The sequence below is a fragment of the Sorghum bicolor genome, chromosome 2 (genome assembly GCF_000003195.3).
Source record: "Sorghum bicolor cultivar BTx623 chromosome 2, Sorghum_bicolor_NCBIv3, whole genome shotgun sequence".
Classification (NCBI taxonomy): domain Eukaryota; kingdom Viridiplantae; phylum Streptophyta; class Magnoliopsida; order Poales; family Poaceae; genus Sorghum; species Sorghum bicolor.
The window spans coordinates 57,063,032-57,086,659 of record NC_012871.2 but is presented as its reverse complement, the minus strand read 5'-3'; the positions used below and the strand labels follow the sequence as shown (position 1 = coordinate 57,086,659).

Here is a 23,628-nt window from a genome sequence, read left to right as displayed (position 1 = left end):
TTACATTTAGCTTGCCAAATCTATATTGTTTCTTGCCTAATTTTTGGCTTGTCAAATCTTTAACATGATAAATTTTGAAAGTCAACCAAGCAGGCTCCAGATCAGCGCGCCGTCATCGGTCTCTGGAGCCCCTGCCGGTCGCGACCGATGGAGCCCCTCCGTGGCCGATCTATTGTCCTAGGGTCCAGCAATTAAATTGCATGACCGTGACACGCCCAGCGCCCACCGCCCTTCTGCTCTGGGCAACATGGACCGGCACCCCACCCGACAACATAATGTCACCCCACTCTCTGGGGACGTGCCCTTCTCTGCCCTGCCAATCGCAATTCTCGAACAATACCCGGGTAATTCTCATTTCGCCCAACTTGCTAGGGCCTTGTTTAGTTTCAAAAAATTTTGCAAAATTTTTCAGATTCCCCGTCACATCGAATCTTTAGACACATGCATGGAGTATTAAATATAGATAAAAATAAAAAATAATTACACAGTTTGGTCGAAATTGACGAGACAAATTTTTTTGAGCCTAGTTAGTCCATGATTGGACAATATTTGTTAAATACAAACGAAAAAGCTACAGTGTCGATTTTGCAAAATATTTTGGAACTAAACAAGACCTAGTACATGATGATCACCGCAACTACAAAACGGAGTCCACATCCACAATTTGCGACGAATGCTAAGCTACGACGACGACATGGCACACCTATATATCCAGAGCAGAGGTACGTACAGTCAAATTGCATGTCTTTCACGCTGCTGATGCCACCACATATACATGCATGCACGCACATATAGTACAGTTGCATATGACAAAACGGCGCGTCTGCACGGTACAAATATAGTTGCAGAAGACGAAAGCACTAGCTGGTACGCCGCTTCAGCGCGCCGGCGTACGGCGTGTCGACGGACCCGACCCAGAGCGCGCCGCCTCGCTCGGCCACCTCGCTCACGGACACGAAGCTGAACCCGTCCAGCGCCTCCGTCACGTTGCCCTCGCGGGAGACCCTGACGGCGACCGTGGGCGCCGCTTCCTCGCCGCCGCCGCCCGCAGCGGCGACGCCGTTGCTCAGCGCCACCCAGTACCCGCCGCGGCCGTCGGCGCGCAGGTTGTCCGGGTACCCCGGCAGCTCCGCGAAGGTCTCGGAGTCGGAGGTGCCCGCCCGGGCGCCGCGGACCCAGTACCTCCGCAGCTCGCACAGCGCCGTGTGCGCCACCACCACGTGCGTGCCGTCCGCGCTCACCGCCACGCCGTTCGGGTAGGAGAGGCCCGACTGGAGCACGGACACGCGGCGGCTCCGGCGGTCGTAGCGCAGCAGGCGGCCCGTCTCGTCGCCCAGCGCCACCACCAGCAGGTAGTCACTGCATGCAATGCATTGCGATTTGCAAGATAGTAAAGTCAGGTTGGCATCAGTGTTGGTTCCCGCTGGGATCATAATAACTGTCAGATCGATATTTACGATTGGGTCTATTCCACGAGCTTATCTGAGATGTGGGAGGTCAAGTAATAATACAGTAATCAGAATAAAATTAATTGAGTTGATGTGACCTTGTTCGGTGATGACGAGATGGGTCCAACGAAAATTGGAGGGCGGCGGGGGCAATTGACATTTTGGGAACAAAATTTGTGAACAAGCCATCAACTCATATTTGCTTCCGAAATGTTTTTCATAAATCATGACTTTACCGAATATAGGTAAACAAAGAAGATTAGCATCGAGAATGTTGCTGTGATATCCATGCTACGGTGTTGAACGTAAGTTTGAGTCATTATCACAGAAATGTCGTTGCAGGACCTACGAGGCTACTACGGCACAAGAAGTGCTGTTTATTTATTGATGTTTATGTGAAATTGGGTTTCTAGCTAGTTTCTTGTTACCAGTTGGGGAGATATTACTACGTACTATACGTACAATGATGAATAATGGCCCCTTTTCACCTTGCTGCCACTGGGTTTTTACGGATGCTATGCAACGTTCTTTTTAACCGGAATGCATGGTAATCCACACTGATTACAAATTATGTCAATTATATAGATATCGTGTTTGAAAAATATTCACATCTTACAAACTGAAGTTTTGCCGGCTGAAAATTAAGTTCAAACAATGGAGAACGGGCCATGGCATAACCCGATCCAAGCATTTCTTTTTAATTGATACTAACAAGTCAAACCATTTTGGGCAGTGAGTATATGCACAATATATTCTCTTTCCGTGCGTGTATCTACTATATATGCATGCAACTCTCCGTTAATTAGCCTGTACATACCTCCTCCTGTACGTGGTGCTGCTGTCAGTAAAGTAGACGTCGCCGGTCCGCTGGTCAACGTCGAGTCCGTTGAGGAAGTTGAACGGCTCGCCGCCGGCCTCCGTCGCCACGACCTCCGCCAGCCCGCCGCGCGCGGCAACCCTGAGCAGCCCCAGGTACGCATCGGCGATGAAAAGGTCGCCGGACCGCCGGTGGAACTGCAGGCCCAGCGGGCGCCCGCACAGGCTCTCCGGCACGACCAGCTTCTTGTCCGGCGCGCACACCGCCATGCTCCTGCAGTACGACGTTCGCACGCACGGGTTAAAATCCTGTGACTGTGAGCCGTATATCATTCGATTCTTGAATGTGCACATATATATGCATGCAAGAATGAACATGCTCGATCTCGCTGACTTATGCTTGGAGTTGTAGGCGAACTCGGTCCATCCCCGGAGGCGACCTTGCCACCGGAGGATGCGGCCGTCGGAGACGCCGGAGTATGGCCCGCCGCCGCGCCCGTCGAAGGCGAGACTCTCCGGCCCGGACACCGGCTCCGGCAGCGTCATCACGACGAGTCCAGGATCTATGGACTTGGTTTCGTACGATGACGACGCCGCAGCCGCAGCCGCGGGCAACAGGAGAATAAGCAGTACAAGGAAGGAATGCAGTGAACGAGTGGCAGCCGCAGCCGCCATGTCAAAGCTTGCTTTGGCCTTCGTGCTTGGCTCGGTCGGGCAGCTGAACACTGATGATAGAGTGCAGCTCGATCAGTTTGTGTAACCCGGTCGAGAGAAAATAAAAAATCAGTTTGTGCATTTTTATAGGCATTATTGTCAGGGTGCAGTGAACACTGTTGTTGTGCACAGGACGCAGCAGCTGCGCAGGATACAGTTCGCAGCTGATGATATTAAGTCGGCATCATCATGGCCTATATATAATTGAAGGCACGCCATTTTCAGTATCTGCATTCCTACCACCTCGAACGAAAGCTCAAGGAGTTAAGGCACCTGCGGAAATTTCTTCAAAAAACTTCACAGAGATTAATTAGCGACATTTGACGACCACATACATATATATTCGCTTTATTGTCCGACATGCATCAAGCTCAAGCATCATGTCTCCGACAATCCACTATACCCCCTCCAAACTGATCCCAACCAGCTTCATAGCCATTCTAAAGTTTCATCTAAATCAACGTTAAATATAGAGCATGGACGCATGGTGTGTATAGCTAGTACAAAAATGATTATATATAGTTTATACCCAAGTATCTCTAGTATACAAAAACGATTTTTACTAGCGTTCCCCTTGTTTAGACTACTAGCGAATGAAATTTGCTACCACCAGTGCAGCAAGCAAGAGTGGGCACGGCTAGAAACCTGTCACTAGAAATAGATTTTCTACAGATGTACCACGGATTTTATAGAGTCGTCGCCGGTGAATATAATGACCACCACACCTCTGACAAAAGGCTAGCATAAATGAACTGAAGATTTTTCCACATGGCTTGTCGAAGCAAGCCATAGAACCAAACACCCCTCAAAAGTCAAAAGTTAATACCTAGGGTTCAATTTAAACTACCAAGAAAAAAACATAAACTACTCTATCATAGTATACAATTAGTTTTTTTCCCTAACTTACCCTTAACCCTTAAAGAGTTCTTTAACATAGAGCCAACCCTATCAACTACTCCCTCCGTCCAAGTTTTAATTGCATGTCTGGATTAGAGAGAGGAACTTAGTGCAGCCATAAAATTACTAGATTGCCCCTATAAAGAAGAGCTGGCATGCACTTACATGATTACACTTGCAGTAAAAAGTTACAAATCTGACACAAAAGAACACAACACGTGTCCAGGAATAGGAACTCAGACTCTAAAGAACCTTCTAGCACTACCGCCATAGCGCCATAGCAAATAAATAAATCTTGTGCTGCTACACCTGCATGCGTGCGCCAGGAGGCTGCAAACCTACATGATCAATTAATATTAGGAATTTTTTGAATTCCAGAAATACAATTAAAACTTGGATGGAGGGAAAGCCTATAGCTAATCAAGTAAGATAAAGGCCACAGAAGTAAAGCACAAGTGGAAGCTACAACACACGGTACGTAGAAAGAGCTAAGGATATAGAAAGGGCAAACTCTCGAAGAAACACTGATGTATCTCGTGGGACCGATTGCCGAATCACAATCTATAATTCATGTTAAAGCTCCATCGAAGCAATATCCCGATCATCAATCCTCTTCCGATCATCGTGCTTGCCACTCGATTTCTACTAGTGCGTTAGACTGCCACAAGACCTCCACCAACCAAAGGCAGTGTCATGAGTCACTTAGTCTCTCAATTTTCAGCATTGTCATCCAATATGGTCAGCATGTCAAATTGCAAACCAAAGGTAGGTGTGAGTCACTAGTCTCACAAGCTCCACTTGATCCTAGTGACCATGACGTTGTATCCTCTATGGAGATTTTCTCTAGATGATGGAAGGGGTCTCCTCATCCCCAGCATACGATATGATTCCACCCCACACTAAGAATGAAGGCTCACCGCCTCGAAGGCTACCACACCTTCATCAGAACTCAGAAGTCCACAAAAAACTTAAGAGCTCTAGGTCGCTAGGACACAAGCAACATGTCTCAATCACTGAAAATCTCTAGCTCCAAGGCCTAAGCCTCACAAGGATGAACTATGGTGTCTATCCTACCCTCAGATGTGACCTTGAGTGACTTGAGAGGGTGGATGGAGTGTACAAATACTTTCTCTAACTTGTAGTCCTAGAAACTGCACCATACTCAAGAAAAGTAAGGTCACCTCGTATGTGGCGCTAGTAGCTGTTAGCTTCTTCTAATCGTCGGTCGGTCTTATGCTATACTCTTCTTCTTCTTCTTCTTCTTCTTCTTCTTCTTCTTCTTCTTCTTCTTCTTCTTCTTCTTCTTCTTCTGTCAGACCATTCAGTGCATGCAATCTTCTCTGATGTGCAACAGATGATCTATTGTTGTACCTTTCTTCACCAGATCATCTGACACATGCCTTTGCATAGTGTTACTTGCTCCCTCTGTTCCATTGAAAATATCGTTTTTTACTTTTAGATTTTTTTTGTTTGTCCGTTTGTCTTATTCAATTTTTTATGTAAATAGTAAAATAAATAAATTATTGTTAAAGTATTTTTATTGATAAAACAATTCATAATAAAATACATAATATTTATATAAAAAATAAATAAGACGAATAGTCAAACAAAAAGTCTAAAAATCAAAAAGATATTTTTGATGGGACGAAGGGAGTAGTGGCCAAGTCTTCTGACACCGCCTGATGACCCATCGACCTTCTGCCTTCATGATAGACTGTCTGATGGGTGCTCTGGTACATATTCTGACGTGGATATTTCTTTGGACCCTTCTCTTCTTCAATTACCCTGATCTATTTTTTTATTATGTTTATGGTTATAGGTTTTTGGGAGGAATCAACTCACTATAAAGGAAAAAGTCTACATCACCCCCTGAACTATGGGGTGGTGTCTAATTTACCCCCCGAACTATAAAACAGTCTAATTTACCCCCTGAACTATCCAAAACCGTTCAAATCACCCCCGGGCAGTTTTTGATGGCGGTTTTGCTACAGTACTGTGGTTTTGACCTTTTCTTTTTTCCTATTTGTTTTCATATAATCTTTAAAAAATCATAGTAAATCACAGAAAAATCATAAAATAGAAAATCTAATTTTGTTAGACTCCACATGAGTAGAACTATGCAATGAATATATAATATGGTATAAATATAAATCTTTTCTGTAGCTCTAAATTAGTTAGAAAAATCAAATTTTATCTCTAATTAATTGGAATAATTCATAGCTGCAGCTTCTGTGGTCCAATTGTGGTGAAATTTTTATGGTGGACTAATTATTCTATGCTTGAACTATAGTAAATATTTCATACTCATAGGATCATGTATAACTAAGTTTATTCAGGTTTATTCGGGTTAATGTTTGTTAAATATAAATAAATCTATAACTAAATTATACATGATCCGATGAGTATGAATATTTACTATAGTTCAAGCATAGAATAATTAGTCCACCAAAAAAATTTCACCACAATTGGACCACAGAAGCTGCAGCTATGAATTATTCTAGTTAATTACAGATAAAATTTGATTTTTCTAACTAATTTAAAACTATAGAAAAAATTTGTATTAAAGTATACTATATTCTATATTCATTGCGTAGATCTATTCATGTAGAGTCCAACAAAATTATTTTTTCTATTATATAATTTTTCTGTGATTTACTATGATTTTTCAAAGATTATATGAAAACAAATAGAAAAAAAGAAAAAGTCAAAACCACAGTTACTGTAGCAAACCATGGTTACTGTAGCAAAGCCGCCATCAAACACCAAGGGGGGGTGATTTGAACGGTTTTCGATAGTTTAGGGGGGTAAATTAAACTGTTTCATAGTTCGGGATGTAAAATAGACACCACTCCATAGTTCAGGGGGTGATGTAGACTTTTTCCTCACTATAAATATACACAATCCTTGTTTTGTATTTTCTCATAACCCAGTTACACTCAGGGAAAGACCACATATTTGGTCAACATGAACATCGAGATGATTTGGCTCTAACCCGATAATGCGGACCTACAGTCCGCTGCAAAGTTCTAGAAAAATTCGTAGAACACATATTCAAATCCCACCCTATTCTAGGCAATATCTCAATCCTTTTCATAAGCATGACATATGTATTATTTTGAGTTACTCCCTCCGTCCATAAATATTTACATGTTTAGGTTTCAAATTTTTTTCATATATATGTGCACACATAGGCTGTCACATCATAGAAGTACTGACCACCATCAGCGATTTTTTACCAGCATGCGGGACCAAAAAAATAAGAAAAACAATTTGTCAAGAGAAAAAAATGAAAAACTTGATGGAGCCTCCAGATGCTATCTCTTCGTTCAGTTCACGGATCCGTTTTTGGCGAAGCTTCGAGGACGATCAAGTTAAACTGAGAGGTGTCCATAGTTTATAGGGGTAAAAGGTCATTTTCCATCTATCTTGGTTTACGTGCCTAGACCTAGAAATGCAAATATTTATGGACCAAGGAGTACGTTCTTTTATTTGTTAGTAATAGCAGAAGTGTTATAAAATAAAATACAAGTGGGTAATTTATTAGAAGCATATGTAGAGAGAATTTGTTTTTTTGGTTATTCTTTTCATAATGATATATGCGGACAACCTAGATGCAAAGAGATTATTTTATAATGTAAAGTCCTTTTTCTAACCTCTAGCGTGGCAATCAATTTTTAACTCTAAACTATGAAATCAGGTATTGGACACCCTTCAACTCTTGAAACTAGACAAAAATTGGTTATGTAGTTGGTTTCAAAGGTGATTCTATCTTTATTAATCTCTAGAAATGTATTACTAATAACTAAGTTATCTTAAATCAGAAAAAATGAAACTGATACCATTTTTTCTAAAACCGATGTACTTATTTTTTTAATATATTGACAATTAGGTCATTTAGATAGAATTTAGGAGTTGTGGCATTCTATTTTCATTATGGCGGAGGTGGTTAGTTTAAAAACAAATTAAATCCAACTGTTACTATTGATAATGATAATTAATCAATACAAAAATGATGATCCGTTAATTGTGTTTTCATTAGAAACTTTTTTTAGTGTATCTATTGATGAGGATTAGTGTGAAGGCTCTAAAAATCTTTAATTAGAATGAAACTAGGAGATTTGTGAAAACTTGAGAACACACTAGCCATTCCATTACCCCTTCCTTATCTATGAGTACCCTTTTTGCATGAGGCTGGCCAACATGCCCAATTCTCTAAGCAAAACTGTCGTTTTTCAGCTTCCCATTTGTTAGATAACTTGCACATAATCTCTCAGCAACCGATAGAAAAACCTGATAAAAATGTTAATAACATTGTGTTAGAAATATTATTGGGACATACTAGAACAACCTAATAAAACACAACTATATAAAAGATTTGCATATTTCATAGTCATAGACTCGCATCCTCTCTCTCCTCGATCAGGCCTTGTTTGGATGTAGTCAGATTTGTATCAATTGTTGGGGTGGGTTGGAGTGGAACTTGAACTAAATTCCTGTTGACACCGTTTTTGGACATGTACCCAGGATCGGTAGAGTGTAGATCGGCAAGATAAGGTAACTGTAACTGGTCTGCAGGGGAGTTGCCGATGAGGGGGTTGCCGATGAAGGGACAGCTGAATGAGACTAAGTCCATGGGTGGTGACGCGTTCATGCCGATGGTCAAGCATTAGCTTTTGCCGATGGCTACGATGAGGAGTCTGCCGATGATTCGGAAGGAGAACCTGAAGGTTGCCGATTGGTCCATGGTGGTGTCCCAGTTTGTCACGGGAGGATAGTTTTGTGTTTTCCTTAGTTATTTAAATCGTTTTGTATACGGATTTTGTTTAATTTGAAATTCGAGTCCTAGTCGTGTCTGATTGTAGCTCTTTTAGTAGGGTATAAATGTAGACCCTGGGGCCTTGTAATAATCAATCAATCAAACACAAGTTTTTACTCATATTCCAGCATCTACTTTTCCGACGACTTCGTCATATTTTTCCTTTTCATTACGAGTTCTAGGAGTTCGTCGACTTAAGCTCGGCGTATTCTCGAGTTCCGCGTGAATACCTCTTAGCCGTGGCATCCGGGCGCATCGCTGTTGTCGGGACCAAAGTATTCGAGTTATCACCTTTGCCGATAGTAAGGTCAAATCGGCTGGCACGCCTTAACGTTTCAATCGGGTATTAGCCTTTTGTGTTTGCAGATCCACTTTTTGCATCAACACATCTTTTGACACGCCCAGTGGGACCAGATTCAAGATCAAGATCAACATGTTGACTACCGAGTTCGACTTGGAGAACGTCATCCCCGTGACAGAAGCTAGCCTCAAAGATGAGTAGAAGCAAGCTATTGCGAAGGCTATGGAGGATTACAAGCAACAATGTCTCAAGTCCTTCAGGATAAACAGGAGTGGTGAGGTGATCCAGAAGGAAGCACTGCCGATGCCTCGGCAGGTTACTTTTGAAGCCAATCCTGGTAAACTTCAAGACATGTTTGATGGTGCTGTTAATCGTGCCTTGATCAATCAAGCTGGTGTGCTGTCCAATACGGTTTTCAATGCCGTGGTTAGAACTTTCAAGGAAGGACAATTGCCACCAAATTATGTGGGCCCTTCTTATCATCAGCCAGGATCACCGGTGGTCATAGCTCCGTCGACTGCAGCGGCCGCTGCGGGCACAGAAACTACTGTTCCTCCAAGCACATTAGGAGTCACTAACGCGCAATCTACGCCGATGACGACCAATCCATCGACTTCAGATGGGCAGATCAAGCTTGCTACAGATCTATTGGCATCGGCAATATCGGGATCGGTCCCTCCTCCTAACTGGTGGGGTTATGGTATGCCTCCAGAGTTGACATTGAAGACACCTAGCGTATCTCAGACGACTGATGTGAGAGGCAAGGCTCCTATGGCATCGGCACCTCCAAATATACCGATGAATCAGAGTCACCAGTATACTACAACTACTACTATAAGGCCTTACACTGGGAATTCTCAAGCTCCAACGTTCCAGATACCTAATGCATCGGCAGATTCAGTGCCGACGCAACAGAGGTTTATGACTCAGTCAGGGTATGTCAATTCAATGATGATGCCTAATTACCATACATCAACAGGATCTATGCCGATGAATGCTAATAGTGGATGGCCTGAGCAGCAAGTCTTTCCACAAATGCCCCAACAGCATCATCAAGCTACAGGGTTTCAACAAGGCCAGATCTACCCTAGATTCCAGAATCAGGGGTTGGTCAACCAGCCGATGAGTCTCGGTGGTCAGCAGTTTGGTGGACAACAGTTCGGTGGTCAACAGATTGGTGGCCAGATGATTAACCCAATGTTCCATGCAGATCGCGCACCACATAGACACGTGGAAGCATATCAGCAGATCCCAGATCCGCAACCGCCTCATCGGCAAGATGCTGATGCTTATTGGGCCGATAAGATTGGTGAAGTAATGACAGACCAATTTGGGATAAAACCCAAAGTCAACACTTACTCTTATCGGACACCGTATCCTCCTGCATATGATTTAATCCCGCTTCCAAATCGGTACAAAGTGCCGGATTTTACTAAGTTTTCTGGGCAGGATGATACATCAACTATGGAACATGTCAACAGGTTCATCATCCAATGTGGAGAAGCTGCTAACAGGGACGAGTTAAGGGTTCGCTTGTTCTCGTCATCATTGTCTGGATCGACATTTACTTGGTTTATATCATTACCTCCTAACTCAGTGATTACTTGGGCCGATCTAGAGAAGCAATTCCACAAATACTTCTTTTCTGGAGTTCATGAGAAGAAGATCACCGATTTGGTCAAATTGAAGCAACGCAATGATGAATCGGTTGAAAGTTTTGTGCAGAGAATACGGGAGGTCAAGAACAAATGCTATAGTCTGGTTTTGGATGATCGGCAGCTAGCCGATTTGGCTTTTTAGGGTTTGTTGCCACATATCAGGGACAAGTATGCATCTCAAGAGTTCGAAAGCTTAAGTCATTTGGTGCAGAGAATTTCTGATCAAGATATCAGGCCTTTTGAACCCAAGAGAGCATGGAACAAAAAGGTATCATTTGTGGACGAAGCAGCAAGCTCGGACTCTAATGAGGAACCAGTCATCGGCTTGGCAGAATGGATGAAGAATAAGAAGCCGATGTCTTGCCCTTTTGGGCACAAAGAGCCGGAGAAGTTCACATTTGACATCACTAAAGCCGATAGGATATTTGACTTTCTACTTCAGGAAGGTCAGATCAAATTATCACCCAATCATGTAATCGCATCGGCTGAAGAATTAAAAAAGATGAAGTACTGCAAATGGCACAATGCAACTTCTCATAGCACCAATGAGTGCAATGTTTTTAGACAACAGCTGCAATCGGCTATAGAATCTTGGAGGATCAAATTTGACAGCTCCAAAACTCAGAAGCCGATGAAGATTGATCAACATCCTTTCCCAACAAATATGTTGGATGCTAAGGGAAAGGCCAAGGTCTTGACATCGGAAGCAGCTGAAAGAAGTGCATCGGTGGATCCTCAGCATCAGATCACTACTGCCGATGCAAAAGAAAAAGGCTTGATCCAGGAGGGAACTAACTCGGGAAGGCCTCCCCGATCTGGTATTGTGATAACTCATAGAAGGCCTCGGGAAACTTGGCAACAACGTGAGGATCGGTATCGGCGCCAGCAAGAAGACTATCATCGGGAAGAAGAAAGACGCCGTCAAGAGTGGAATCAGCACAAGGATCACTGGAACTGCCCGTTCTTTATCCATTGCTGGGAGCAGAACATCAAGTTGCCCACTGTTAGAGATTGTCCTGAGTGCAATGGTTATGATCAGTATGACAGATGCGATTGGCGCTATCATAATGATGATCGGCGATTTAATGGGCCGATTAGGGAGAGAGCGTCGGTTCATGATCGACTAGGGGGCAGGCTTCAGTGTGCATGATAGGCTTGGTGATCGTGTTGAGTATTTTCCCAAGAACCAGGAAGAGCTTGAGGAGATGGCTAATGCATAGGTTCTGAAAGCCCTAGTTTGGTTTTGGATAATTGATGAAACCCTAATACTAACCTCTATACTAAGTGTGTGTAGACTTAATGAGGTTGGTACATGCCAAGTGATGGAGCAAGTGATGATCATGGTGATGATGGTGATGACCACAAGATGATCAAGTGCTCAACTTGGAAAAGAAGAAAGAGAAAAACAAAACCCTATGGAGATCAAGGCAAAGGTATTGCTTAGGGTTTTGGTTTTGGTGATCAAGACACCATAGAGGGTGTGATCACATTTAGGATAGATAGCCGTACTATAAAGAGGGGAATTCTTTGGCTAAGCAGTTATCAAGTGCCACTAGGTGTCATTGTTCATGTGCATGCATTTAGAACCTAGTGAGCTAACTTAACTCCTTCAAAGAAAATGATTGTGAAAATGCTAACACACGTGCACATGTTGGTTTAGACTTTGTGGTGTTGGCACACTTTGAGAAGGAGGTGGAGTTTGAAGGGTAGAGAGAGGATGGGTTCCGGTGGGTTTACGCGCTTTTTGAGAAAATAAAGTGCATATTTTCTATTGCGCCGGTGGGAATTTTGGAGAAATCGCGGGAGTGTTTCTCGCTGAGAAAACACTCACCGGACGCTGGCCACTGAGGCACCGGACGCTAAGTCTGAGCGTCCGGTGCAGACAGTGCCTGGCCCAGCTAGGGTAAGGCACCGGACGATAGGCACCGGACACTGGCTTGAGCGTCCGGTGGTGTGCGTCCGGTGTGCGGGCGTTTTGCGACCCTCTCTGCGCATGGGTCCGGTGAGCACCGGACGCTAAGGGTGCGTCCGGTGGCTTGCGTCCGGTGACCCTGCGAGTTTGCGGAGCTCTCTGCGCATGAGTCCGGTGTGCACCGGACGCGTCCGGTGCCAACCTGCTCAGCGTCCGGTGCTCTGCAGGTTACCGTTAGACTCTGACACGCGGCTGACGTTGGAGCACCGTACGCGGGTGTTGAGCGTCCGGTGCCCCTTTAAGAGCGTCCGGTGACCCCGCAGTTTGCCCAGTGAAAAGAGCCAACGGCTCTATTTGTTTGAGGGGTCTATAAATAGTTGTTGGCCGGCTTAGGGCTCATACTCTTGGCATTCTATCATACATGACATCCTTGTGAGCCTAAGCAAACACCTCCCACTCATCTCCTTCATAGATTATACATCTTTGTGAGATTGGGAGTGATTCCAAGTGCATTTGCTTGAGTGATTGCATCTAGTGGCACTTGGGGATCGTTCTAGCTGCAGTTTTCTTGTTACTCTTGGTGGTTGCCGCCATCTAGACGGCTTGGAGCAGCGGAGGAGGATTGGCACGAGTTGGTGATTGTTCGTGGCCATCTCCCGGTGATTGTGAGGGGTCTTGTACCTTCCCCGGCGGAGAGCCGAAAGGTAACTCTAGTGGATTGCTCGTGTCATTGAGTTACCTCACTTGTGGGTAGGTTCTTGTGGTGTCCTAGTGAGGACGAGGTTCGTGCTACACCTCTTAGCCACCGAACCACCAAGTGTTGGTCGACACAACGGGGACGTAGCGTGCCGGCAAGCACGTGAACCTCGGGAGAAAAATTGTGTGTCTTCATTGTGATTGATTCATTGGATTTCTCCCGGTGATTGGACTTCACATTATTGATTGGTTCATCCCCTCTACGCGGCGGTATATAGTTCGAACCATCTCTCTTACATTCCCGCAAACTAAAGTAGCTTACTTACTTGTATAGAAACTTTAGGTAGCTTTCTAGTGTAAGTAGTGACATAGCTCTTGTGTGCCTAGTGATTATATCAACTAGAATTGTTGGATAGGTGGCTTGCAAACACCCCATTAGAGCTAGAGCAAAAAGCTTTGCTTTGTTATTTACTAACCTCTTGCTCTAGTGAGTTTGTAGATTTTTAATAGGCTATTCACCCCCCCTCTAGCCATATTAGGACCTTTCAGGTTCCCGATGAGTTCATATTTTGCAGGGACGCTAACACTTATCAGATGGAGTCAAGAGAACATCATCGTCCATCGGCAAGGTAGTCACCACTTCCTCCATGGTGTCCAGAGGGGTTGACTAAAACACAGAAGAGAAGACTGCAGCGCGAAAGACGAGAAGAGCTAAGCAAGGGCGAGAACTCTAGCCAATCTGGGGATCAACAACAATCAGATCCTAAAGGGAAAGGGCCATCAGCAGATGTTAACATGGTATTTATGTTGCCGATGGAATTCCTTGCGCCATCCAGCGATGATGAGGAGTTAGAGTTTTCCGACCAGATAGCTCAGTTGGCTCTGGATCCAATGACGGCTATCTTTGAAAAGCCTGCCGACAATGAAAGGCAGCATCTTAAAGCTTTGTTTGTCAAAGGAAGGGTTGATGGTCAGCCAATGACCAAAATATTAATTGATGGTGGAGCCGCTATCAATATCATGCCATATGCAGTATATCGGAAGGAGATCAAGATTTGACCAAGACCGATATGATGTTAAAGGACTTCGAGGGAAACGTGTCTCCGGTTAAGGGGGCAATATGCGTCGAGTTGACCATCGGCAGCAAAACCTTGCCGACAACTTTCTTCGTGATTAGCAGAAAAGGGGCTTATAACTTTGAAAGCCCAAGTTTGGTTTTGGTAATTAATGACACCAAGTTGCTAATGCCCTGTGTTTAAGTGATTTGAGTTAGGCATAGCAACACATGTGATGAAGGTGCATGGTGGCATGGAAAGGTGGCCACATGATTACAAAGAGATGAAGCATGATGTGGAGATCATGATGATAGACAAGGGAGAAAGTGAACAAGGCAAAGGTATAAACATAGGGTTTTGCTTTTGCTAGTCTAAGATGAGTAGAGAAGTGATTGACCGGGTTTAGGATAAATAGCCGACTATCAAGAGGGGAAATCACGGTCATCTCTCGAATCAAGTGCTATTAGGTCCATATCTTGAGCATATGCATTAGGATCTAGTAAAGCGCTAACTTGAATCCTTGGAAAATGTTTGTGAAAATGCTAACACACGTGCACAAGTGTGGAGACACTTTGGTGTTGGCACATGGAAGCAAGGGAAGAAGTTGGAGATCTTTTCGTGCAGCGCGTTTAGGCCGGACGCGTCCGGTATGAGGTCAGACGCGTCCGAGTTGAGGCACCGGACGCGGAAACAGTTTTCGCGTAGAGTCCGGTGTGCTCCATCCGGTGAGGTCGCTTTCTCGGTGAAACTCTCTGAGTTTGCGTCCGGTGTGAACTAGGACGCGTCCGAGTTAGCGTCCAGTGCAAACTCCTCTTGTAGAGCTCTTTGGGTGTGAGTTCGGTGCACACCGGACCGTCCGGTGTGTGCGTCCGGTGTGGCGACCGGTGTTGGCTCAAGTTTGCGACGCTCACTGAGTTTGCGTCCGGTATTTCAAAAGTGAGAGTCCGGTGCCTTGTCAGTTTCAGAGGCAACGGTTACTTTTTTAACGGTCAAGAGCACCGGACGCTGGTCTGGTCAATACCGGACGCGTCCGGTGTGGTCGACTGCAGCACACTGAAAACAGCTAACGGCTAGTTTTTTTGTGGGTGCTTATAAATAGTTGGTGGCTGGCTTTGGGGGGTTCTCTCTTGCACTTTTGAATACTTGAGGCATACTTTGAGCTAGAGAACACTCCCTCCACTCATCTCCTTGCTTTATTGCTAATCCTAGTGAGATTGAGTGAGATTCAAGTGCATTGCTTTGAGAGTTGCATTTAGTGGCACTTGATTCTTGAGTTTGATGCGGATTTCTTGTTACTCTTGGGTGTTTCCCGACGCCCTAGATGGCTTGGAGCAGCGGTGGTGTTGAGCTCGTGATTGGAGATTGTTTCGAGCCTCACCAAGTGATTTGTGAGGGGTTCTTGAGCCTTCCCCGCGGGAGATCACAATTGGCTACTCTAGTGGATTGCTCGTGGCTTGGAGGATCCTCATCTTGTGAGTGGATGTGCGGCACCCGCTGAGGGTTTGTCTTTGGATTGCCAATTAGCTCGTGATCCATCAAGTGGGTGTATCGCCACAACGAGGAGTAGCTTGCCGGGAAGCAAGTGAACCTCGGTAAAAAATCTTGTGTCATCTCTTGCCGAGGATTCTCTTGTGATTGTGATTGATTGATTGGATATATCTCTACTCTACAACGTTGGTATAACAATCACTCTCCACTCCTTTACTTACTTGTATACCTTGCTAGTTGTTTAGCTTGTTTAGTTTAGTCTTCTTGTTTAGGAGTGTAACTAGCCTTCTCTTGTTGTTGTGCTTTAGTGTTTAGCCTTGTACTAGTTTGTATAGGTGGCTTGCATAGCTTAGTTGAGCTAGTGCTAGATTTGCTTCGCCATTTGTTTTACTAACTCGCTTGCTTAGTGAAGTTTGTAGAAATTTTAATTAGGCTATTCACCCCCCTCTAGCCATTTGGACCTTTCAAGTGGTATCGGAGCAGAGGCACCGTTTATTTGAGGCTTAACAACCTACAGTGAAGAAATGGCTCTTAGTTTGCATATCAACAACACAAAGAAGGCACCTTACTTTGATGGCACCAATTATGCATATTGGAAGTCCAAGATGACCGCTCATCTCAAGTCAATCAATAGATAGGTTTGGAAGGTGACCGAAATAAAGTTTGAGGTTGCAAATGAAAATGCACCAACACCGATCGAAGAGAAGAAGCTACATTGCAATGATATTGCCATTAGTGCTCTTCATGAAGCTCTTGATGACAAGAACTTTGAGCAAATTAAGAACATTGAGATTGCTCATGATGCATGGGCAAAATTAGAAGAAACATTTGAGGGCACCAAGGGAACCAAGACCGCCAAAGCATACATCCTCCAAGAAAAGTTCTCAAGCTTCAAGATGCAAGAAGATGAAAGTGTGCTGGAGATGTTTCACCGGTTGCAAGTCATTGTGAATGAGCTCAAGGCACTTGGGGAAGAAGTGAAAGATAGTCAATTCTCTATGAAATTCTTGAGAAGTTTGCCCAAGAGATTTAACACATTGATCACCGTGCTAGTCAAGACAACACTTAGTGAATCAACTCCCCAACAAGTGTTCCAAGAAGTAATGACCGATGATGCTTATAGAGAAGATGATGAGAAGGATGAGTTGGTCAAGAAAAGGAAGAAGGAAGGTGAAAAGAGGGATGATGAGAAGAAGAAGAGCGTGGCATTCAAGGCCTCCACATCCAAGGGCAAAGCTAAGCAAGAATCATCAAGTGAAGAAGAAGCAAGCTCTTGTGATAGTGATGATGATGAGGAGATGGCTCTTCTTGTCAAAAGATTTGGAAAGTTCATGAAGAAGAAGGGCTATCGGGCAAGGAGAAAGAAGAACTCCTCTAAGAAGAATGATTACTCCATGAGGTGCTTTAGATGCCATAGCAAGGATCATCTCATCGCCAAGTGTCCTTATGATAGTGATGATGAAGATGCTATCAAGAAGGAAAGAAAGAAGCAAAAGAAGAAGCAAGAAAAGAAGGAAGGATCAAACAAGAAGAAGGGTGATGCCCATGTTGCAACTTGGGATAGTGATGACTCCTTAAGTGATGAGGAGACCACCAAGAAGAAGGCGCATGCTAGCATTGCAATTCAAGAAAAGAGCTCCATCTTCGACACTCCATCATGCTTCATGGCTAAGGCCACTAAGGTATCATCCGATGATGAGAGTGACCATGCTAGTGATAGTGATAGTGATAGTGATGATGATGAACCAACTAAAGATGAACTAATCACTATGCTAGAAGATTGCACTCATCACTATAAAGAAACTAGAAAGGAGTGCAAGGCTTTGCTTAAGGATAAGAAAACCCTTGAGCAAGAACTTGATGAGCTTAGAGCATCTTATGAGAGTCTAAAGGAAGACCATAAGAAGCTTCAAAAGGCTCACACTAAGCTTGAAGAAGCTCATTCCTCTCTAGTTAACAAATGTAAAAATGAGCCAACTAAAATTGAAAAAGCTAAAACTTGCAACATAGGCCTAACATGTGATATCTTAAGTAAGCCTATTGTTGTTGCTTCTACTAACCCTTCATGTAGCACATCTACATCATCCTCATCTAGTAGTGATGGTTTCACATGTGACACCACACTAAAAGTTGAGAATGAAATTCTCAAGAAGGAGGTAAAGGAGCTCAATCACACCTTAGCCAAGGCTTATGGTGGTGAGGACCGCTTGCTTATGTGCTTGGGTAGCCAAAGAGCTTCTCTCTACAAAGAGGGATTGGGCTATAACCCCAAGAAAGGCAAAGTCGCCTTTGCTCCTCACAAGACTAGTTTTGTGAAGAACAATGGCCGGTATTGCAAAGCTTGCAAGCAAGTTGGTCACCTAGAGCAACAATGCATGAACAAGAAACCCAAAGCTCATGTATCCTCAATTAAGCTAAATTCTTTCTATGTGCTTACCAAGGATACAAAATGTGTTCATGCTAAGTTCATTGGTGCACCATGGATGGGCTCAAAGAAGAAAGCCATTTGGGTACCAAAGCTTAGTTGCTAACCTTGGAGGACCCAATCAAGTTTGGGTACCTAAAAAGAATTGATCTTGTCTTGTAGGTCAATTACAAAGCCGGAGGAAGGCATTGGGTGCTTGATAGTGGGTGCACTCAACATATGACCGGGGAGTCTTGTATGTTCAAATAAATTGATACTAGTTAAAATGGTGGCTTTGATTCAATTACCTTCGGCAACAACAAGAAAGGCAAGGTCAAGGGGCTTGGTAAAATTGCTATCTCAAATGACATGAGCATATCAAATGTGTTGCTAGTTGAGAGCCTAGATTTCAATCTCTTGTCAATTGCACAACTTTGTGACCTTGGTTTCAAGTGCATCTTTGGAAGTGATGATGTTGAGGTTGTTAGTGTTGATGGATCAAACTTGATATTCAAAGGATTTAGGCATGGTAGCTTATACTTGGTTGATTTCAATGATAGTGACACTCAATTGACATCATGCCTAATTAGCAAATCAAGTTTGGGTTGGTTGTGGCATAGAAGGCTTGGTCATGTTGGAATGAAACAATTGAACAAACTATTGAGGCATGACTTAGTTAGAGGCTTGAAGGATGTCACCTTTGAGAACGATAAACCATGTAGTGCTTGTCAAGCCGGAAAGCAAGTTGGAAATGCACATCCTAAGAAAAGCGAAATGAGCACATCAAAGGCATTTGAGCTATTGCACATGGATTTATTTGGGCCAACAACATATACTAGCATTGGTGGCAACAAGTATGGATTTGTGATAGTAGATGACTACACTAGATACACTTGGGTGTTCTTCCTCTATGACAAGAGTGATGTTTGTGATCTATTCAAGTCTTTTGTCAAGAGGGTGCAAAATGAGTTTGAAACCACTATCAAGAAGATTAGAAGTGACAATGGTAGTGAATTCAAGAACACAAGAATTGAGGAATTATGTGATGATCTTGGCATTGGACATCAATTCTCTCCAACATACACTCCTCAATCCAATGGTGTAGTTAAAAGGAAGAATAGAACATTGATTGATATGGCTAGATCAATGCTTAGCGAATACAATGTTAGCCATTCATTTTGGAGTGAAGCTATCAACACGGCTTGCTATTGTAGCAACCGTCTCTATTGCCATGGAAAGCTTGGGAAGACACCATATGAGCTATTGAATGGAAGAAAGCCCAACATTGCATACTTTAGAGTGTTTGGTTGTAAATGCTACATTCTCAAGAAAGGCACTAGGTTGAGCAAGTTTGAGAAGAAATGTGATGAAGGGTTCTTACTTGGTTATTCCACCATAAGCAAGGCATATAGAGTTTGGAACTTGGCAAGTGGCACATTAGAAGAAGTTCATGATGTTGAGTTTGATGAAACCGAGGGATCTCAAAGTGAAGCACAAAATCTTGATGATGTGAGAGGAGATCAATTGGCAAATGCAATGAAGAACATGGATGTTGGTGACATAAGGCCAAGGCAAGTTGATGATGATAATGACATTCACATGATAAATCAAGAAGTGCAAATTGATACAAATCAAGCAAGTACTAGTGGCTCTCATGATGATGATCAAAATCAAAATCAAGCTAGTGGAAGCAATCAACTCCCAATACTCCAACCTACAAGCATAGCAAGAGATCATCCATTGGATCAAGTCATTGGTGGTATTCAAAGTGGTGTTCAAACAAGATCAAGACTAGCATCCTTTTGTGAGCACTACTCATTTGTCTCATTTGAGGAACCAAAGAAGATAGAAGATGCATTGAGAGATTCCGATTGGGTAAATGCCATGCATGAAGAATTGAACAACTTCACAAGAAATCAAGTGTGGGAGCTTGTTGAGAGGCCAAAGAACTACAATGTGATTGGTACCAAGTGGGTCTTTAGAAACAAGCAAGATCAAGATGGTGTAGTTGTGAGAAATAAAGCAAGACTAGTAGCACAAGGTTACACTCAAGTTGAAGGTCTTGACTTTGGAGAAACATATGCACCGGTTGCAAGATTGGAGGCAATTAGAATATTATTAGCCTATGCTTGTGCCCACAACATCAAGCTATATCAAATGGATGTGAAGAGTGCATTTCTCAATGGATACATAAATGAGTTGGTTTATGTTGAACAACCTCCCGGTTTTGAAGATGACAAGAAACCCAACCATGTTTACAAGCTCAAGAAGGCATTGTATGGTTTGAAGCAAGCACCTAGAGCATGGTATGAGAGATTGAGAGATTTCCTTCTCTCTAAAGGGTTCAAGATGGGAAAGGTTGACACTACCCTCTTCATCAAGAAGCTAGGCAATGACTTGTTTGTGTTGCAAATCTATGTTGATGATATCATCTTTGGATCAACTAATCAAGACTTTTGTGAAGAGTTTAGAAAAATGATGGCAAATGAATTTGAGATGTCCATGATTGGAGAGCTTAGTTACTTCCTTGGTCTTCAAATCAAGCAAATGAAGAATGGCACTTTTGTAAGTCAAGGAAAGTACATCAAGGACATGATCAAGAAGTTTGGATTGCAAGAAGCTAAACCAATGAGCACACCTATGGGCACAAATGATCAATTAGGTAGTGATGCAAGTGGCAATATGGTAGATCAAAAGCTATATCGGTCCATGATTGGAAGTTTGCTCTATGTCACCGCATCAAGGCCGGATGTGATGTTTAGTGTGTGCAAGTGTGCAAGATATCAAGCTTCACCAAGGGAGAGTCACTTGAAGGCAACCAAAAGAATATTAAGGTATCTCAAGGGCACTCATGATGTTGGTTTATGGTATCCCAAGGGGTCTAACTTTGAGTTGATTGGATATTCAGACTCCGATTATGGTGGATGCAAGATTGATAGAATGAGCACAAGTGGCACTTGTCAATTGCTAGGAAGGTCTCTAGTTTCATGGTCATCAAAGAAACAAAATAGTGTTGCACTATCAACCGCCGAGGCCGAATACAATAGTGCCGGTAGTTGTTGTGCACAATTGCTTTGGATGAAAGCTACCTTGAATGACTTTGGACTCAAATTCAAGAATGTGCCTTTGCTATGTGACAATGAGAGTGCAATCAAGATGACACAAAATCCGGTTCAACATTCAAGAACCAAGCACATTGACATAAGGCACCATTTCATAAGAGATCATCAACAAAAGGGTGATATTAGCATTGAAAGTATTAGCACCGAAGATCAACTAGCCGACATCTTCACAAAGCCACTTGATGAGAAGAGATTTTGCAAGTTGAGAAATGAATTGAACATACTTGACTTCTCCAACTTGAGATGAGTGCACCCCCACATTTATATATGACATGCCTCTCCTCCAACAAAGCAAGGTAAAGTTGGCTGTCATAAGCATTCATACTTTGCTAAGGACATGTTTAGAACATATAGACATGCTTGCATGACAATAGGGTCATTCATGAAAATCAAAAGGGTTTGATGTATGTATGGTACCACTATTGCTTCTATGTTTGATTGATCTAGTGGTAGCATATGACATGTTTGTGAGCTTGCAAGCCTAGTGTTGAATCTAGAATATGAGCTTATGATGTGTAATTCAACATGGTCAAGATAACCCTTAAACTTGAAGAGGTGTGAAAAAGCTTGTCCTTGGATCAAACCGAATTACATGTCTTAGGCAAGTGATCTAGATTGAACCACAATTTGACCCTCACATTGATTTACTTAATTCTCACTAAAAATTGAACCTTTGTGGTCATTGATGACAAAGGGGGAGAGAAACAAAGATAAAGTCTAAATGGGGAGAAAAGTGCTTAAGGGGGAGAGATAACTTTTGGGAAATTAAATTAAAACTTGAGCACACAAATAGGGGGAGCAAGCTCATGAACCATTTGTTGCATTTGTATGTGCACTAACATAATGAGTTGTTGCATTGCAAGTTCAAATTCATAACTCTTGTTTGGTTGGTGCTTGCTAGAAATAGAACTTGAATGAAGCTTTGAATTCTAGCATAGATTTTTATTTTCATGTGGTATCTAGACATATAATGTGATCTCACGAGGTATCTTGAGTTTTTGATGTATGTCTAGCCACATTGGTGCTAAGGATGGTATATTGGCAACTCCCATTGGTATCACGCTTCAAAGGTCCATTCTATATACCTTAGCATCATTTTGGGAGTAATAAATCTCCCAAAATTCCAATTAATGCATATGTGCAAACTTGAACCAAACTCATGGAAGCACATATGTAGGGGGAGCTAGTACTACCAAAACCGAAATTGAAATGTTTGTCCAACCTTGTCTCATAATTAAAATGCTTTGGACAAGCAATTCAAGTTCATTATGATTTCTTTTCATATCTTTGTGATGGTTGTCATCAATTACCAAAAAGGGGGAGATTGAAAGCCCAAGTTTGGTTTTGGTAATTAATGACACCAAGTTGCTAATGCCCTGTGTTTAAGTGATTTGAGTTAGGCATAGCAACACATGTGATGAAGGTGCATGGTGGCATGGAAAGGTGGCCACATGATTACAAAGAGATGAAGCATGATGTGGAGATCATGATTATAGACAAGGGAGAAAGTGAACAAGGCAAAGGTATAAACATAGGGTTTTGCTTTTGCCGGTCTAAGATGAGTAGAGAAGTGGTTGACCGGTTTAGGATAGATAGCCGACTATCAAGAGGGGAAATCATGGTCATCTCTCGAATCAAGTGCTACTAGGTCCATATCTTGAGCATATGCATTAGGATCTAGTAAAGCGCTAACTTGAATCCTTGGAAAATATTTGTGAAAATGCTAACACACGTGCACAAGTGTGGAGACACTTTGGTGTTGGCACATGGAAGCAAGGGAAGAAGTTGGAGATCTTTTCGTGCAGCGCGTTTAGGCCGGACGCGTCCGGTATGAGGTCGGACGCGTCCGAGTTGAGGCACCGGACGCGGAAACAGTTTTCGCGTAGAGTCCGGTGTGCTCCGTCCGGTGAGGTCGCTTTCTCGGTGAAACTCTCTGAGTTTGCGTCCGGTGTGAACTAGGACGCGTCCGAGTTAGCGTCCGGTGCAAACTCCTCTTGCAGAGCTCTCTGGGTGTGAGTCCGGTGCACACCGGACCGTCCGGTGTGTGCGTCTGGTGTCGCGACCGGTGTTGGCTCAAGTTTGCGACGCTCAATGAGTTTGCGTCCGGTATTTCAAAAGTGAGAGTCCGGTGCCTTGTCAGTTTCAGAGGCAACGGCTACTTTTTTAATGGTCAAGAGCACCGGACGCTGGTCTGGTCAATACCAGACACGTCCGGTGTGAACTAGGACGCGTCCGGTGTGGTCGACTACAGCACACTGAAAACAGCTAACGGCTAGTTTTTTGTGGGTGCTTATAAATAGT

At 43.3% G+C, this 23,628-nt stretch overlaps 1 protein-coding gene across 1 annotated transcript; it reads right to left on the bottom strand.

Annotated features, from left to right (window-relative positions):
* On the bottom strand, positions 683–3,041 carry LOC8056183 (protein STRICTOSIDINE SYNTHASE-LIKE 10). The gene is made up of 3 exons (XM_002460105.2): positions 2,659–3,041; positions 2,266–2,538; positions 683–1,359 (listed from the first exon to the last, which is right to left on the bottom strand). The coding sequence occupies exons 1-3, from the start codon at positions 2,937–2,939 to the stop codon at positions 861–863; spliced, it is 1,053 nt and encodes a 350-aa protein (XP_002460150.1). The 5' UTR covers positions 2,940–3,041; the 3' UTR covers positions 683–860.

Bases quoted from the DNA above. Each gene is read 5' to 3' on its own strand.
- LOC8056183 (XM_002460105.2), bottom strand. From the start codon at position 2,939: ATGGCGGCTGCGGCTGCCACTCGTTCACTGCATTCCTTCCTTGTACTG. The intron at 2,539-2,658 runs GTCAGCGAGATC...GTCGTACTGCAG, and splicing joins GCCTACAACTCCAAGCATAA to GAGCATGGCGGTGTGCGCGC. The intron at 1,360-2,265 runs GTATGTACAGGC...CATTGCATGCAG, and splicing joins AGCACCACGTACAGGAGGAG to TGACTACCTGCTGGTGGTGG.